General features: G+C 41.8%; 1 protein-coding gene across 6 annotated transcripts in view; it reads left to right on the top strand.

The window, feature by feature from the left end:
- The window catches only part of LNX2 (ligand of numb-protein X 2), an 87,532-nt gene that overhangs the window by 49,106 nt on the left and 18,969 nt on the right, over positions 1-19,457 (top strand). For all 6 annotated transcript variants that reach the window (XR_009536754.1, XM_060129107.1, XM_060129106.1 and 3 more), the window contains 5 exons: positions 4,540-4,766; positions 5,909-6,108; positions 11,339-11,707; positions 15,125-15,262; positions 18,745-18,922. Coding sequence is in view for 5 of the 6 variants with exons in the window: in XM_060129107.1 (XP_059985090.1) it covers positions 4,540-4,766; positions 5,909-6,108; positions 11,339-11,707; positions 15,125-15,262; positions 18,745-18,922 (1,112 nt within the window). In the remaining variant the exon portion in view is untranslated. The remainder of the gene's footprint in view (positions 1-4,539; positions 4,767-5,908; positions 6,109-11,338; positions 11,708-15,124; positions 15,263-18,744; positions 18,923-19,457) is intronic.

Here is a 19,457-nt window from a genome sequence, read left to right as displayed (position 1 = left end):
CATGGAGTCCCTCTGTTCTTTGAACATATTTATAATACTCGATTTAAGTCATTGTCTTGTAAGGCCAATGTCTGGGCTTCCTTAGGGACAGTTTCTGTTAACTCCTTTTTCTCCCATGTATGGGCCATACTTACTTATTTCTTTGCATGTCTCTTAATTTTGTATTGAACACTGGACATTTTAAATAATATAATGTGGCAACTCTGGAAATCAGATTCTTCTTTCTCTTCAGGATTTATTATTGCTGTTTGTTACTGTTTGCTTAGTGAGTTTTCTAATCAGCTAATGATTGAACAGAGAATTTCTCAAATGCCTGTAACCGATGAATCTCCCACTCTCCCCAAGGGGCTCTGTGCGCACGATGGGGCACACGTTCAGCACTCAGGCAGTTGACACTCCTGCTTAGCCTTCATCTCCTGCTTTCACGTAGCTTCAGTGTTAGCCAGAAGTGAGAGCTTAGGGCCTTCTCAGCTCTTTCCTGTGCATGCACATAGCCCTGGACATTTCATTCCCTAGCTTTTCCTTTTAAACTTTTTGATTAGCCTTTTGTTTGTCTACCTCAAGTAGCCACAGTCTTACACAACTGCCTTCCCCCGCCACCCCAACAAATGCCTTTGCACTGAGTAAGCCCCAAGTCAGGTCAGATAAAGACAGCCTTGCGAGTGAGGTCTTCCAGGGAACCAACAGGTCACTTAATGACAATTCTCTACAAATGGGGCTTTGCAGGTGCTCCAGTCTGCTCCTCCAGTGGCTGCCAGACTCCTGATTCCACTGTGACTGTGGGCCATGGCTATCCCAGGCTACTGGGGGAGGTGGGGGTGGGAATAGGGCAAGTTCAAATGCTACAGAGCTCACTGTTCGTGAAGACGCAGCCATTTTTCTTAAATAAATGCACTCCAGATTGCTACAGAACCTTGACTTATTTCCAGAGCTCAGAAATTTTTCTGACAGTTTTTGCCAATGTTCGCGTTGCTTTGTGGAAGAGAGGCTTTTCAGATACCCTTAATCTAACATTTTCACTGATGTCACTTAAAGTGATGTTTGCATGTTGTAATCCGTAACTGTCATTTTTCTTGGTTCTAAGATGCTCACGCTCTGAGTTGCATTAAGTACCTGGCATTGTGTTGGCACTTATCGTGCCCCATTTGATTTTACCTCTACTATTACTGCTGCCACCACCACCACTAACCCTAGTACTGCTACCAGTAATACAGTGTGCTCTGTTACACTGTGTGTTTCCTAATGTGAATCATCGTTACTCAGGGAATGATGCCACCGTGCCATAAATCAAGCTAGTTCATATGTGATTTTCCTCCATAAGGAGAGCCAGAATAGTGGAATGAAATTATAACCTTCAGCAGGAAAGGAAAAGTCCCTCAGTTTGGCTGTAGGTGCTGCAAGAGCCTTTGGGCTTTATTTAGGAAAAATGTAAAGACACACCTGCATGTAGAGAAGCCTGCCTAGGGGGCACAGCCCTCAGCCTGTGGCAGGTCACGCTGCCTCCAGTGCCCTTGTTAAGGGCAGCCCACTGTCTCAGGGCTCCACTTCCACCTGCATCGTCTGAGCCCACGCCTGCCCTGACGTCATTCAGTGGTGCACTTCTTTTCTGTTGTTTTTAATCATGTGTAATAGCCTCCAAACTAGCCTCCTGCTACACTCAGTTACCTGCTGGAATGATCCCAGTTATATCCCCCTATGCCAGTTGCGGTTTGTGTTGTTATTGTTAAATACTCCATTGAAAAAGATGCACAGGTTTTTGTTGCTGTTTGTGATTTCCGTTCGTGTTTCCATGATCACCAAAGCCTTTCTCACTCTAACATTCTTTGACTGTTTCTAGGTACAAGTTTGTAGAACAAATTCAATTTGTGTGTTCTTAAGGCCTGGGAAAAGAACCCCATACTCTTAGTATGATACGGTGTAAAGAGCAGGCGCCTTAAATCAGATCTGAGTTTGCTTGAATTTTGGCTCCATAACTTAACAGCTATGTGATGCTGGCTTAGTGAGTTAAGTTTCCCATTTGTAAAATGGGGATGATAGAGCAGTTTTGAGGATTCAGTGAAATACTGTACATAAGGTCTACACAGTGACTGGCCCTAATTAGACACCCAGCAAATTCTGGTTTCTTCCTTTCTCTTTCAGTTCCAAATGTTTACAAATTTGAGGGATGCTGGCTGTGGGCTGGCTGTGGTCAGGGGCTTTTCTCTGTCCAAGCCTGCTCTGATCTACTCATTCCCTATTCACCTTTTGTTTAAAAATTAGTTTTATTGACATATATTTTACCTACTGTAAACTTCACCTATTTTTAAAGTATACAATTCAGTGGTTTTTAGTATATTCACAGAATTGTGTAACCATCATCACAATCTAACTTTTAGAACATGTCAACACCCCAAAAAGAAGCCCTGTACCCATTAGCAGCCATTCTCCATCCCCAGATGCCCCGGTGTTGAATGGTCTATCTATCCCGGTCCTCTTTCCACCTAAGCTCTGTAAGTTTTGGTGTGCAGTTTTGTGGAATGCATGTTATTTTGTTAACAGAACCGCTTGTGTTATAGTCTGGGCTTTTGCCCTCATCACTGAAAGTGTTCTTTCTAAGGTCACCGTGACCTTTTAAGTTCCAAATCAAACCAGTGCTTTGGCCCTTATCTTATTTGCCCCCTTTATGGCATTTGCACAGTTGGCTGCTTTTTCTTTGTTGACAGTCTTGTCTGGTTGTTCTGTCTCAGTCTACTCAGCTGCTCCATCGTGTTTAAACACGGGTGTTCCCGAAGGTTCCCTGTGTAACCTTCCTCTATTCCCGGGTAGGATCATTCTTCCATATTTTTACATAGTATCATTTTTAATATCTTTAATTCCTGTTAACGATTTGCTGCCCTACTGGGAACTTAAGTATACCTGTTTCTTCACCTCTCTAACAATCTTAAGTTTTGCTTTTTAAATTTGTTTTTCCATGTTTAATAACTATATCTTAGCCTTTATGGTTATTTACTTTGTAGGATTTTTTTAGTTGCTTGTTAGGCTCATTCCCAGGTGTTCACATCGTTTGTATTTCCTCTTCAATTCCTGTTCCTAGTCCTTCTATTCCATTAAAGACTAGCCATTGGCCGTGTAGATATTTGTGTATGATACATATTTTAAGAACTAAATCATTACCTGTCTTCTTAATCAAAAGTATTTTTTCTGATTCAGTTTTTAGTGTCAATTTTTTGTTGAATTAAATTTTTTAAAATGCATTTCTAATTGAATATGCTTACTTGACAAAAGTAATTTTTTCAGTGACATCATTTTCAAACATATTTGCTAGGCCCTTGCAGAAACACTCCCTGGAAGAAAATAATTGGACCCCCTTCTTAGCAAGGTGAAGAGAAAGCGTGTCCGGAGAGAGTGTTGAATAAAGAAATCTCATAATGATCCTTTTCAAGAACCTGAAATCCAGGACCTAAAATAAATCTCCAGTTCATGAGGGAAATTTTATTACTCTTATCATTAAGGAATAGCTTTCAATTTTAATTGAATTCTGTCCTTAATTTTGATTGAAATTTTAGATTTTTAAGAATCCTGTTATTGAATGAAGGTCTGCAGCCCTAGCCACAAGACTGTCGCCGATCCTGCCCACCCTTTCCTAAACTTCTTACCGCTGCAGGAGAGTAGGTGGGGTCTGTAGAGCCGTGTCGGGGTCTAGGCGCGTGGGCCTGGCTCCTGTACAAGTCCCCATTTCTTCCACCCGCTCCTCCAACTGGGCATTGTTCGTCACTTTGTCCAGTCAGGGTGTCAGGTGGAAAGAACTGGCGCCTTGCAGCACGGCTAACATCTGTGTATAAAGACTTCCTTTAAACGTTTAAACAAACATATATCTGCCCCTTTGTTGGCCTAAGTAAGTAAAAACAAGCAAGTTAACAGCCCTTATTTCTTGGTGCTTATGTAAGTTTCCCCAGTACTTAGAAATATATTCTTCAAGTTTCATAGCATATCTGTAATTCCACTGTTGCAATTCTGTTTTTACAAACCAGGAGATACGTTTTCCTCTCCTCCCACGCCTGTCATAAATTTGAGCCTTTGCTGTGCCTTCCTGCAAGTGGTAAAGCTTCAGATGTATTTCCACCCACTAACAGGTGATGTGCAGTGTTGGGTGTGAGAGTGGAGAGGCACCAGGGTGCTCAGGGTCTAAGGCAGGACGCAGGGGGCTTGTGGAGGAAGGTGCTGGTTTCCACTCCTGTGGTCCAGCCGTTTAACCTGTAAAAGGGGCTATGAAATCAGAACCTCAGGGTGATTCTCACAGTGCAGGGAGAACTGTACTGGTGTACTACACTGTGTATGTTATTTCTGGTACTAATAGATTCCTGAGTACATGTTTGTGCAAATGCCTCGTTTTAGATTTGCTCCGTGGAGTGGTAACTTCGTTTGAGTGGAAATGCTTGTGGGTACTTCCAGGTGCTTTTTGCGTAGAAGCCATTGCCATTGTTTTGTTGTGGTACAAACTGTTAATCACTTTTTTTTCCTTTCAAATCATCTGGAAACCACCTGACGCTCTCTTTCTAGATGCCCTGGAGCTTCTCATCAGAGAGTTGCCCTGGAGAGACGGAAAACTAGTAAAGCTCAGACGGAGATCGAGAATGAAAATGGAACCATGGTCATAGATCTTCCAGCTACTTTATCACCCGAAGCAGACTGTTCAGGGCCGACCCTGACATCGGCGTCCCTTCCCGCCTGGACAGAGGAGCCTGGCCTGGACAACCCTGCCTTCGAGGAGAGCCCTACTGGGGACAGTACGTGTCGGCCGCCTGTGTTCCTCACCTCTTCTCAAACCGGGCGTTGCCTTCCTCCCCACCACTCCCTGCTGCTCTCCCAACATGCGTTTTCTTTCCTCTTTAAAAAATTAAGTTTGAGATATAATCCACATAGCACATAACTCACCCTTTAAAGTGCACAAGTCTGACAGTTTGCAGTTTAGAAGAAGAGCTCGGAACTTACTCTGAGGAAGGTGACCCTTCCCTCCCTCTTCTGTTTAGTCCATGATTCACTGGTTGTTAACCTGCTTCTTACTAGATGTTTGTGTGCAAACGCTTGTTGCTTCTTGACTAAGGAAACAACAACATCAAGAGCAACAAAAATAATACCGCAAATTAAGCGCTCCCTGTGTCACGCATGAGCCGGACCCTTCCCATCCGTTAGCTGACTAAATGCCGCTGACGGTGCTGGGAGCTGGTTTGTGACAGGAGAGGCCTAAATCTTGAGATGAATTGGTTGGCTCGTGCCGCCGGGGAAGGGCTGGGTGTATATCTGACCCCACGGCCACGCCTGTGACTATTGCTCTGCTCTGGTGGCTGCCACGAATCTGACTGTACAGCCACTAGGAGTGAACAGAAGGCCTGTAGTCATGGATCTTGGGCACGTCTTGATGGTTGGCTCTAGGTATTTATTTTTAAATATACTTTTCTTGAACAGATTCCAAATCTTACTACAAATTCAAATTTTTCCTGCCCCAGCCATAACCCTTTTCCAAGAGCCACCCCTTCTTAGAGCCTCAGGGACTCCTCTCTCACCCCGTGGTGATCACATACCACAGAGTCGTCTTTATGCTTCTTTGCATGGTTTACACGTGTTCCACCGACCAAACCGTCTCTCGTCAGTTAGGTCGAGATGACGTTCTCTTACTATTGCTCCATCAGATCACTGTGATCTGAGACGTAGTAGCCGCTTGTGATAATTCGCTGATCACCTTTGGGACAAGAAATGTTTAGATAATCTTAACAGATACTTTCTGTCATTCTGCTTTCCTTATCCAGCGGTATTGCATAGTTCTTTACCATCTGCTAATGTAAGATGACTTATTTACCTGAAGATGATAACCGAAATATAAAATGTTTCTCTTTCCACCTATTTCTCTCTCTCATTTCTAACTTGGCAGCCACACAGCAGCCACTTAGTTTACCAGAAGGCGAAATCACCACAATTGAAATTCACCGGTCTAATCCTTATATTCAGCTAGGAATTAGCATTGTGGGTGGCAATGAAACGCCACTGATTAACATTGTTATCCAGGAAGTCTACCGGGATGGGATAATCGCCAGAGATGGGAGACTTCTTGCTGGAGACCAGATTCTTCAGGTATCCGTTTTAATTACTGTGTTAACTTGCGCTCTTTTGTTCTTATTCATAAGTTTAAAACAGAACATTGTGGGCTTCCTTGGTGGCGCAGTGGTTGAGAGTCCGCCTGCCGATGCAGGGGACACGGGTTCGGGCCCCAGTCCAGGAGGATCCCACATGCCGCAGAGCGGCTGGGCCCGTGAGCCGTGGCCGCTGGGCCTGCGCGTCCGGAGCCTGTGCTCTGCAACCGGAGAGGCCACAATAGTGAGAGGCCCGCGTACCGCAAAAAAAAAAAAAAAAAAAAGAACATTGTGGTACTGTGGAACTTGAGTTGTATATAGGTTAGTTTTACTGCTATTATATGCAAAACAAGTCAGAATTTATCTGTAATTTCTTCTGTTTCCCCATATGCATGGAATGTAGTTTTTCTCCCTACTTTATTTCCAGTCCCGCATGTGGCTGTGCTTGCAGTGCTTGGGCTCTTGGGGCCGGCTGGGCTCTTCCCGACTTGGTCTGCAGGGCTGGCTGGTTCAGAGCCGTCCCACCCATGCTGACATCCTCTGATCCCAGATCCAGTGTTCTCATCCACCCATCACCTGCATTGTCTAGTTTACCTTCCTCTACTACACTGATTACGACCGTCTGTAAAAGACAGACCGTGCAGCCCTGGTTAGTTACAATTTATACCATGGGATTTAAGCTGGAATTCAGAAACCACACCTGTCTCCTTGGCTCCCTAGTGTGCACTCCACCCTTTAACCCTTGGTGCTGCCCTCACCTTCTCTGTCAGAAGATGATATTTAAGAAAAAACAGCTATTCCCCGAAAAGAACTAGCTTGGGACAAGGTGTTGTTTTCTTAGAGGGCACGTGGGGCTGAGGGGAGAAGGAGGGGAGGATTCTTCTGTATGGGACTGGACTTCTGTGGCTACTGGCCTGGGTATTTGAGTCATACAAGCGTAGATGATAGTTGAAGCTAAAAGAAATAGTAACCTCCAGAAGGAGAGAGAAGAAATACAAGGAAAACTATCTTCTAGGAACCCAAGCTCCAGGACTCCTCCCTCCTTCGTTGTTTGGTCCTCACCATGATGTGCTGACACCACCCCTCACTCCCCCTTTCCCTGCTCCCTCTTCAGTCCAGGCCCCCACTGCTGTGTCTAACTCTGTACACACCCCACAAGACGTCCCTGCCGCCCAGCTCTCCGCTCTTCAATCCGACAAAATCACTGCCAGCTTAATATATCTGTAACTCTGCTTTCCTTGGGAAAATGTGACTAGAGCGTCACACCCAGACTGATTCATATTCACGGTCCTCTGTGGTCTCTTGCACAGCCTGTCATCTTCATCTTAACCCTTCCTTTTTGTTTCACGCATAGCAGCTGTAATGTTCTAGGCACTGTACTAGCCACTGAGAATGCAACTAAGAGCAAGGTACTCCCCCAGTCCTCATGGAATTTATAATCCAGTGGAAAAGCCAGACATGGCAGTCTTCTTGCCGCCACCTCACTCCCGATTCCAGGCTGTCCCACCGTGCTGGCTTGTCCACCTTCATCCTTAAGAGCTTTGCTCAGCCCTTCTCGCCCGTTCTGACCTCTCCTTACTTGAATTACTGACAGCGTTCACTGCTTTACTCTTCAGGTCTTGGCGTATAATCACAGTGAACTATTTAAATGGGCTTGGCTTTCTGTGGTGATTGCAGCCACCCTGACAGTACCAGTTGTGATACAGATTTCTCATAGTGCTGTGCATGTCATAAGCACAGGAAATACTTGCTGAATCAGTATAAGAGTGGACTTGGCTATAACATCCTGTCGGGAATAGCCATCTCCTTTATTAAAACAAAACTTGGACCCTCTAGGAATTTTTCCACTCCCACTTGTACGCTGCCCCTCATGGTGTGTTATTCCCACTTTAACACACTCAGGCCCCAAACCCTTCCTTCATTGCCCTTCGCAAGGCTGACACAGACTGAGCTTTCTAGCAAGGTTTTGTTTCTTACTAAATACTAAGAAGAAGTAGGGGGTACAGGAAGTGTAACCAGTCCTGCTTATATAAAATCAGCTTCCTGATCATACCGTAGCTAGCTCTTCACTGTGTTTACTAGTAAAAGATAGCTATTTACTGTATGCCGTATTTGCTGGCATTTTATGACATTAGTACTCTGGCTCTGCCAGGCTGGCAAAACCTTCCCTGTGTTCCCGACTTCCCAGCTCGCAGTCCGAGTCTGCTGGCCGCCCTGACATTTTGACACCCGGGCGGCCCAGACCAGGAGAGCCCGGTGGCTCCTGTCTGCAGCTCGTACAGCGTTCTTTCTCTCTCCCATTTTCTCCCACTTCCAGCCTCTCTATTAATAAGTGTGCATTCATTTTTGTGTTTTCTTTTTTGCTACCAGTGATGTACTAGCCTTGGGTATTAACATTTGTATATATTTCTCATTCTTTTCCTAAATTCTAAAGGTAAAAACAAATGCTTTGGGTTTTTTTGTTTTGTTATTTTTTGCGGTACGCAGGCCTCTCACTGTTGTGGCCTCTCCCGTTGCGGAGCACAGGCTCCGGACGCGCAGGCTCAGCGGCCATGGCTCACGGGCCCAGCCGCTCCGCCGCATGTGGGATCTTCCCGGACCGGGGCACAAACCCGCGTCCCCTGCATCAGCAGGCTGACTCCCAACCACTGCGCCACCAGGGAAGCCCCAAATGCTTTATCTGCATTTCTTTGAATACCATTGAGGTTAAATAGTTTTTCAGGCTTTATTTGCTAATATAGTTCAGCAGTGGGCCTTTTACTCTTCTATTTTAGAGAACTGTGTTTAGTAATATAATTGAATCCTTACAACTCAAATAAAATTATAGTTATCTGAAATTATTGACTACATTTTTGGAAATTAACTCATAGCTATAAATTTACATTGTAGAAATTCCAAGGCACTATTATTGTTTACGGAGGCACACATATTAATATCTCTAGTAATGATCATCTTAATAAGTCCAGTTGAATGATTCAAATTGGTAAGAAAAGTAAGAACACATAACCTGGTTAATGGTTTCAAAAGGATCTCTCCTACTGTGGGCCCTGACTTCTGCTCGGCCTCTGACTGGTATGCTGGAGCCAGTAGGTAAAGCCACGCCCCTTGCCCAAATGTGGAGTATTTATGGCCATTCAAAAGTAAACGCTGGGAAATAAGGCTGCTTGGAATTTTTTTACTACCTGGTTTACTGCCTGGTCCAACTCTGTATAAGATACATAAATAATACAGGGAGCCCATCTGAGAATCCCCAGGAGTGGGAAAGATGGTTTATTTACAGAGCAAAGCGCTGCCAAGCCGCCTGTGCTTCTATTTTAGCAAACTGTGCAGTGACAGGGTGTGGCTTCGGTCTCCCCGCACCACACACACACACACACACACACACACACACACACACACACACACACACACACACACACACACACACACACACACACACACACACACACACACACACACACACACACACACACACACACACACACACACACACCCCTTATTCTACTAAACAGCCTCTTGGAAGAGGAGACCCATATAACCTTCAAGGCCTTTTGTGATGCAGCCTTTTGAGCAGTTTGAAGAAAAAAAATAGTTATAAATTACATCAGTGTCACTATTAAAGATAATATAACTTTTGAAGCATTATGAAGAATGGGTATTTTCAGTTTGATCCATCATCAGTGACTGAGGCATGTTCAGTTTTGAAGGAAAATAATTGCAGCCATATGTTCATTGCATTGGTACAAAACACATTTAGCCGAAGTGGTAGAGTTTACTATTGCTGGTGCTATTTTTACGAAGCCTGGAGACAGTATTTTATCTGGTCTCTGCTTTCTCTGCCTTTTGCCAGCCACCACACATTCATGAAGGAAAAAATCTTCTTCCAGCTGTGGGATATTCCACACCTACTTCACAAGGATACTGTGAGGCTGCATGGTTGCACACGGCTATGGCTGGATTTCAGCCAGATATTTCGTAAAGTCATTTGTGATATACCTGAATATAAGACGGAAAGCTGTGAGCCTAGAGATAGGTAGCTCTTAGCTGAGTAGCCAGAAATGATGGTTTTTGATTAATGGATTCATGTCAGGCTAGTTTTGTTAGAAACTGCCTTAATTCTCTACTTGACCCTGTATTCAGTGTTTTTATTGAGGGCTTGGATGGCTACCAAATGCATAGATGTTGCAGACTTGGGAGAATAGCAACTTTGTGTATGCCATCTATGAATTTGATGACTGAATTTTTAAAGATGCCAACAGGCCAAAATGAACAAAATTCAAGTTAACAGTGTTCAAAACTATCAACCCGAGATTAACAGAAAGCGGGGAGGTCTTGCTTCACATAGATTTCATGTGAAAAAAATTTAAGGAGTTTAGGTGATCACACCTCACCCAGAGCCTGTCACATAACCGGTGTTCAGAGCACTGGTTCCCCCTCACTTTCACCTCAGGCAGATTCAGAGGAGCTCTGTGTTAAATACCAAGAACTGTGCTAATTCCTCTAACTAGGTAAATAACTGAAGGTGGGTATATTTTCTCAGTGACGTTACAGGTCCAAGGATCAGTCACTGTACTTATTTCAGGGTTATAAAGTTTAATAAGTAAATGCTCTGTATTAAATTATGCTTATTTTATAAGATATATGTTACACGTGTGTGCCAAATAATTAGTGGAATTATGATTATCGGCTCTTCTTGAAAGTAAGTCACTCATCTAATATAAGGCTGTATACTTGAGTGCACCACTTTCCTTAAAACTGTTTTCTCTAGCTTAAGTGTATTTCATTTTGGAAAAGTAAATTTGTAATCCAGTAGCACTTCAGTTTCTGTTCCACTAGAACTAGTCTTTCATGAGCACTTGCCCTATCTGATGTTGTCTAGTCGTGCACTTCCTGACCCTATGAAGTGGATGGTAAACACGTTTTACAGGTGAGGAAACAAGTTCTGTAATTTGCCCGAGGTTATCCAGTTAATACGGCAGAACCAAGGACCCTCATTCAAGACTATTATTAAAGCCTGTGATCTTGACGACTATTCTCTACTTAATGCTAGTCACTGTAAGTTAATTTTAGGAACTGTACGTTTTAAAATGTCTTTGGAGTGCTTGTCTTTGTAAGTAACGATTGTGTATCATTTTCACAACGTCAGTTTCCTTCGGAACCCTTATATGAACATTGCTACAAGCTGGGAAGATAAAAGATTGTCACGCTTCGGCCGTCATCCTCTTTTCCAGGTCAACCACCACAACATCAGCAGCGTGTCCCACAACCACGCCCGCGCCGTGCTGTCGCAGCCCTGCAGCACGCTGCACCTCACCGTGCTCCGGGAGAGACGCTGCGGCGGCCGCGCGCACAGCCGTCCCGTGGGCGGCTCACCCCCGGAAGAGGTTTTCCAGGTGGTTCTTCACAAACGGGACTCTGCCGAACAGCTCGGCATCAAACTCGTCCGAAGGACCGACGAGCCGGGCGTCTTCGTCCTCGACCTGCTGGAAGGGGGGCTGGCGGCGCAGGACGGCAGGCTGAGCGGCAACGACCGGGTGCTGGCCGTCAACGGCCACGACCTGAAGCACGGGACACCCGAGCTGGCTGCCCAGATTATCCAGGTAAGCCCCCCTTGCGCCCACTCCAGACCCTCAGCCTTCCTGCCGTCGCTCAGCCTTGCTTCTCACTAGCAGGTGACACAGGGATCCAGGGGGTGCTTGAGACTTCGTTGGACAGCCGAGCACAGCTACCTAATTCTTCACAGTCCACACCAGTCTAAGCTCAGCCCAGGTGACTCCCTTCTGGTGTGCACACCCATGAACTTGTAGGCGGGCTGTTTCTGGAGGAAAGGCCCTACGGTTTCACGTGGCAGATGGCAGTGTCCACACTTCACAAGGGAGAAGGTGAGACCCCAAGGAGCTGTGGTCACCAAGGGTGTAGCTCACCTGGTCTCTTCACTCACCTCTCACCTTTACTGCACAATCCATGAAAATGAGGGGGAAAATCACTTTTTATTCAGAGCAACTTATTTCTATAGTGCCTTTTTTTTTTAAAAAAGGAATTCACAGCATTTCAAACACATAACATTGTCCTCACAGTATCTCTGGAGGTAGTCATGATTAGAGAAAAAACGTTTTTAGTAAGAGCATCAAAGCAGATACATTAAAACCATCCGAGAAGATCTTTAGGCTCTGCAGCGTGCTGTGGCGTTTAACGTGGCTGTCTCCTGCAGCCTTGTACGAGGGTGAAGCAAAATGGGAGCGTTTAAGCGAGCACCACACACGCTACCAGTGGAAACCAGGCATTAGTTAATATAACCGAACTTTTGGAATTAAGGTCGGTTGATAGTCACGAAAATAGGTATATATATATGTGTATATATATATATATATACATAGAATCAAATAACAATGAGATGTTAACACTAAGAAAACCCACGTCTCACTCCCCTTTAACCTACTGCCTTTTCTCCCACTTTTTGGTTCAGTATAGCCTTAAGGAAACACACACACACGCTCACAGCCATATTGCATTGAGAGGCGGTTCAGGTATTGATCTTATTTCATAGACTTGAGGCTTAAAAAAATTGAATGCCTTGAAATCCCCTCAAATCAGAGGCAGCATTCGGGGCACCAGGAGCTTTACCTGTGGATCACGCCAGCTGCTGCACTGCTGAGATCAAGTTCATCTTGCGGGGGGCAGGGGGAGAAGAAGAAAGTTAATCCATTTTTGGGATCTGTTAACAGAAATAGGCAAGTCGAGTGGACTTTCTGAAGTGAGAAGTCTGATCAGTAAGATGGAAAGGAAGAGAGAAATATATTGCCTGTATATATTTCAGGCAATGTTAAAGTACACTAATTCCTAAATAGATGGTCCTTACTAAATTTCTAACCAAAATGTAGAAAATATAGTTACACAGGTAGAAAACACATTTAAAATTTTTCATAATATATTTTATTCGGATTTTTATAATGCAAATAGTTGCATATTTTGTGCTGTGATTTTTCCCAGACTATAGAAAACTCAAGTTGCTCAACTTCTTTTTGGAAAAAAATGAAGTCTTATTGAGGATTATAAAAATAACACATATTGCATGTCTAAAAAGGAGCACACTGAAGATAAAATACTGAAAAGAAGTTACAATCAAATTCAGTCTAAACACCCCAAGCTATATCAATGTTAAGTGTTTGGAGAACATCCTTACAAACTTTTGAGTGTGTATGTCCACAGATAGATACAAATTTACACAATACTTACACACATGCTTATCTTGTAAATTCTGAGTTTGCAACTTTGTCAGCAGTATGTTGTGAACTTCTTACCATGAAAGTGTAGAACCCCATCATGATCTTTACTAGCTGATTCACTCAATGTTCCCCTATTGACAGACTTTCATGTTTTGTTTTCATTTTAAGACATTTTGCTAAACTTCCCTCCAGAAAGATCAGATCATACCAATTTATACTCCCAGCATCAGAGTGTACTACTCAACTATGACTTAAGCGTATTGTTATTTGAACATCTTGCATTTTTAAAAATCTTGAATTTAACAGAACTTTTTTTTGCTGTGTTTGAATTCCTGACATATTAGATGTGCAAGCTGTTTAAAGTCAGCCTAAACCCAAATGTTGGTCCATCATTTAAGTCCTAAATGCCCACTTCCATCACATGCACAGAATTTTGTCTTTCAAAAAATCTAGAATGATCAAGGATTTGTTTCTATTAATAATAGGTTTTGCATACGCAGGGGTTTTCCAGTGAAAGTTGAAATACTAATTAGAGTATTTGGTGGTTATGAGGTAGTAAGCAGTAATGAAACTAATTCTGTACATGTACATTGAAGTAAAGTCACAGATGGAGCGTCTCGCCACTTCACACCGTGCAATCAAATGATGTGAAGTGTGAGAATTTTCAACATCAGGATTCTACTTTGTATTTACCCCTTAGATCAAGTACCCAGACTCTGTGCTTTGGGAATCTGGCCACGTATTGTTTTTCTTTCAGTTATTTTGAGAAACTTGTTTGAAATTTAGTTGAATAAAATGCTTGAATAAGCAAATGTTTTTTAGATGGACATAAAAATTAACACTTATTCTCCAGTTTAAAAACTAAAAATAATACAGTGATATATGTCAATTTATCTCAATAATACTTGGGGAAAGAACTGAAAATAGTGATTTCTTAACATTACTGACTGTAATCATGGGGGAGGTCCCCACTTTCTACCACAATTCCTTGAAAGCAGGCCATCATAATTTCCCATAGGAGTAATAATGCAATTGGGAATTGTGGTCATGACCAAGAGTCACCTTCAAATAAATCAGGCCTGTACTTTAAAAGCAAAGATAAAATAACTTTTAAAAATAGATGTACATCTACGTTTAAAATATATATGGATATAGATAATGGGCCTCTAAATTTAAACTGATAGTCACAAACCTCTAATACGATAATTAACACAGGTGTGTGTGCAATATTTATATAAATACAATCTTATACAGGATCTCTAGAATCATTCTTTCCGGGATTATTTAAGCTGATGTCCTATTTTTGACTCAAACTTACAGCAAACAGAAACTAAGCTGTGCATAGTTTCACTGATGATTACTTCCAAAATAGCCACCATGGAATTTATTTGTAAAGTCGCAGTGGATTTTAATCAGGTTTCGAATCAGTTCTTCCTCTTTTATTCTTTACTTTGCTCTCTCCCTCACAACGCCAAGGCCAACCTTGAAGGGGCAGAGAAGTATCAGAAGAAAGTTACCCTTCAGGAAATCATGGGGAAAGAACAAGGGCAGTTTGCTTTGCCTGGGTTGTTGTGGAAGCGGGCTTGGGGAGAGTCTGCCCAAGAGCCGTGCACATGCGTCTCAGCTGCAGACGTCTTAAAACATGAGCTCACGAGAAGAACTCCCTTCTCTGACCACCGGGTGCCTGCAGTCCCCCCCAGGCAAGGCACTGGCTCGGTGAGGAGTGCCTGTGCTTTGTGAAATGAGAAGCATCGTTAATGACTGGCAGTCGTGTCTGTGTGTTTTCTCCAGGCTAGTGGCGAGAGGGTGAATTTAACAATTGCTAGACCAGGGAAACCCCAGCCTGGAAACGCTGTCCGAGAAGCAGGAACTCAGAGCAGCCAGCACCACGCACAGCCGCTGCCTTACAACAGACCCAGCTCACATAAGGTAAGGTGCCTTGTTTGTGGTTCTTAATTCATCCCCCCTCAAAGGATGATCATTACAAGCTGGGAGGATTTATGAGGGCTGTTAACTCTGTTGGAGAAAGTGCACTAGGTGTTTGGGATGTGCAATGTGTTTTGCTGCCTTGGAGAGTGACTGCATTGTCTCAGTCCCTCAACCAGTAGAGTTTCTTGGTGGGGAAGGACCCTCTGCCAGGTGATTGATGAGAAATGTTTGTCCAGAAAAATCTTCGGTTTGTTTAGTTCTGCTTGAAAGTGGGGTTTATCTCGGCTTACTCATTTAAATGTGACAGTTGGTTATGTAACTGAAAAAGCATAGTGAAGACAATGATTGACAGCCTGTACTTAGCAACTGGATAGCTTGCCTACAACAGAATTAGATATGTGCATATTAAACATATAACTCATAAACTTCGATAGCTACATGTATAGCGTATTTTTTGTTATATGAATAGTATAGGAAGACTACCCTAAATATTTTTAAATTCCGGTATGTTGAGGATTTTCCCTGCTTCTTCAGTATTTTACCGGTTTTATAATATATACCAAGGTCATTTACCTGTGCTGAGAATCTTGGTACTGTCTCACTTTAGTTGCAGAAATTTAAAAAGGGTGGTAGTTCATTCTTCTTTTTTTTTTTGGTAGTTCATTCTTGATATTGTTTCCTTCATTTGAACTCACTTTCTGGTAGGCTGGGGTTTCTTTGGTTTTTTGTTTCCTTTTTTTTCGGCTGAGCATGTGGGATCAAACCCGTGCCCCCTGCAGTGGAAGCACAGAGTCTTAACCACTGGACCACCATGGATGTCCCAGGCTGGGGTTTTTAAAATGATGTTTACTCAACTGTGTGAAAATATAAGCTAAATATGAGCTTCCAAAGTCCTTCTCTTTAAGTAAAATTATAAGTTACTAAACAAAAACATCTGTTGGTCTGCTTAAAACCACAGGAAGTTCCCTGTGTGCTAAAATGACTTCTTAAGGTAAGTACAGTATTTGAGAGAATACTTACCTTTGGAATGTCACAGGTACCCTAAGAAAGCATCCCTTAAAGGCACAAGTACTTTTCGCCCATCAGGTTTATCTGGTTTTCAGAGCTCAAGTAGAGACTTGTCACTGGTCTTTGGTTTAGTTAATATTTTTAAGAAAATGTAACCACAGACTTGTTCTCATTTCTGAACTGAAACTGAAAGTATGAAGGAAGAACAAGTAACCACAGACTTGTTCTCATTTCTGAACTGAAACTGAAAGTATGAAGGAAGCCTATAATATTGCCTTCATGATGATGACTATGAAAAAGGAGTTATTGTTTTGGAGTTTTGAATAGTTTCATATGGCTTGTCCTTTATGCATTACATATATATTCCTAAAATTACAATATAAGGCAAAAATTGATTATTGACCCTTTTATGTCACTGAATTTTACAGTAATTTGAACATGAGTGTCTATGACATGATTTTTAAGACAATTTTTAAAACTGTACTTAGTCATCCCAACGTTCATATAGAGAACTCTGCTTATTTGTTTGGGGAACATATTCTTCTCTCAACTCTGCTGCTCTTATTGTCTTTAACTTTCTGTGACAACGTTTTAAATAGTAATGCTGAATTTATTCTTATTCTGTGTACTCTGCAACTCTTATTGGTTAGAACAGCCACATGAAATGTACTTTTAAGTGTTAGCTATTTGCTACTAATATACTGCATTTGTTATATAAAATCCTGATTTAGAAAAATAAGGGTCTCCTAGGGAAAATAGATTCACCAGAAAACATGTTCAGATGATTATAATCATCATTAAAAATTACAGTATACATTAGCCTGCTACTAGGCCTCTTAGGTAGCTGCTTAGATAAACATTTGTATGATTTAGAACTTTCCTTGAAGTATTCTGAGTATAATCTTTGAAGTCTGGTTTGGTTCCTGAGGAAAAAAGAATGTATATATATATCTGAGCCATCTAGAGGAATAAAACAACCACCTTTAATTGATTAAATACCTGCAAGCCAAAATTGCTTATAAATATACTCAAGACTGAGTTTACATGAGTTGTCTTCATAATAAAGTGGGTTTTGCCCAATTTTGAAGGATACTAAGATAGATTTCATACCTTTAAACAGGAGACTGCCTTAGGGACTGCCTTAGGACATTTCCAAGTTTTCTACTAGGTCGTAACATTCTCTAGAAACACCAGGCTGTTATTGCAGGTGGTTCCCTTAATAAAATTTCAAGAGTACATGGATTCCAGGACCAGAGAAAGGGAGATGGGCCTGCAATTCCAAGGCCTGAGTCACAGATTGTCAACACTTTCAAATAATGTCACTAAAGGAATGTTATAATTCCGTAAAGGTAACTCATATTTCTATTGTTGATATTGTTAATAATGTTATTATCTACATTTTCTCAGAGCTGGTAAATGTTGGAAACCTTTTGAGACATTAGCTTCCACTGTTACACTTAACAGGACAGTAATCATGTGGTGTGGGTACATATAAACAATATGTATACATATGTGCACATATGCAAAGCATATGTTTAGATATTTGCATCGGCTCAAATCCCTACACAGGAACTTACAGTTGTATGATTTGGGGCAAGTTACATGACCTCTCTAAGTTGTTTCCTCATCCACAAAATGGGGCCAATAATAGTACTTACTTTTCAGGACCACTGTGAAGATTAATGAAATGACGCATGTAAAGCTGTGAGCTTTTTGCACATAGTTAAGCCTTCGATAAATGTTATTTTAATATTCGTATTGCATATGTACACCTTGATTTTGTTGAATTCTAATTCAGAAAAGTGGTATTTTAGATTCTCCTTTTCTTCCAGGAGTATCTCAGTAATAGGTAACAGTAACAAATGTCAGTAAAAATAGCTTTTCCCTGAGAATATAGTTTGTTGGGGATTTCCCTGTGATTAACTTCAAAAATTCAATTATTTCATATCCTTTTATCTTTTCACAAATTTTGAAGGTAGATTTGCACCTGCTTCACGATTGAGTGCTCTGATAACCCTTGTTAGTCAGAATCAGAAGAGAGCTCTGTAGCTTTTTTCTGGCAGTTAGTAAAATCCACACTTTTATACTATGTCAACTTTTCTCTCAAAGAATATAGGAGAAAAATGGAAGTAAAATTAATTGGCTTCTTCAGAATCTTAAAATTGAAATGCATTATTTACTTTTATATTTGGGCTGAAGGTAATTATACAAATGATATGCTTATTTTACTTTGACTTCCCCTATGTCAACAGTCCTGAGTTTTTATAGTCCTGTGAAAATACAGTAGTCCAAAGTTTGCCATTGTGATCCACAGGGCTCATGGGCCTCTGAAGAACTGTGTATTGCTTTCAGTTCTATAGTGATTTTTTTTTTTAATGACTTTAAAATTGCCACGTTATGTCTTTACTTTAGCTGTCATTACTTCAACTATATATATTATTCATTATCCAATAAATTTTTCCTCTCATGTTCAGGATCTTGCCCAGTGTGTTACATGCCAAGAAAAACACATTACTATAAAGAAGGAACCACACGAGTCCCTTGGAATGACAGTAGCTGGGGGCCGAGGAAGTAAAAGTGGCGAACTGCCCATCTTTGTGACCAGTGTGCCACCTCATGGCTGCCTTGCACGTGATGGCAGAATCAAGAGAGGTAAGCTAGGATCTTGTACAGTTTCACCACATCTCCCAAAGTCAACTCACATTTTTAAAAATAATGTCTACAAAGTTTCCTATTAAACATGGCTTTTTAAAATCCTTTAAAATGTCCTGTACATAATGGAAGCATAAAGCCTCTCTATATAAGGTTAGAAAAATGCCTAACATAAAGGGAGATTGCTGAAGCTTAATAATCTTTCTAACAGTTACTCTGACTGTTGGATTATTTTATGTTGGAAAAGACCCTCTAAGAGATTTATGCTTCCAGCATTATGGTAGACCAGATACTTTGAAGGATCATCTCACTGAAATACACTTGTTGCTTATTAAAAAGGTGTCTGGGTGGGAGGAGGATCACAGAAGAGGTGGAGCAGAGACAAACTTAATAAAAAGGAGTGGTTTTTAGGGATTAATTCATTCACAATTTCACAACCCCCATTGATTGATACTATATAATTTGTGTGGGTGGGGGTGGTAGTGGTAACAGTAGCATTCTCCATACACTTGGTTCATATGGAAAAGTAAGTCTT

Source organism: Lagenorhynchus albirostris, chromosome 18 (assembly GCF_949774975.1).
Source record: "Lagenorhynchus albirostris chromosome 18, mLagAlb1.1, whole genome shotgun sequence".
NCBI lineage: Eukaryota > Metazoa > Chordata > Mammalia > Artiodactyla > Delphinidae > Lagenorhynchus > Lagenorhynchus albirostris.
Note: the sequence above shows the minus strand (reverse complement) of the source record. Positions and strands in the feature narration are given on the sequence as shown.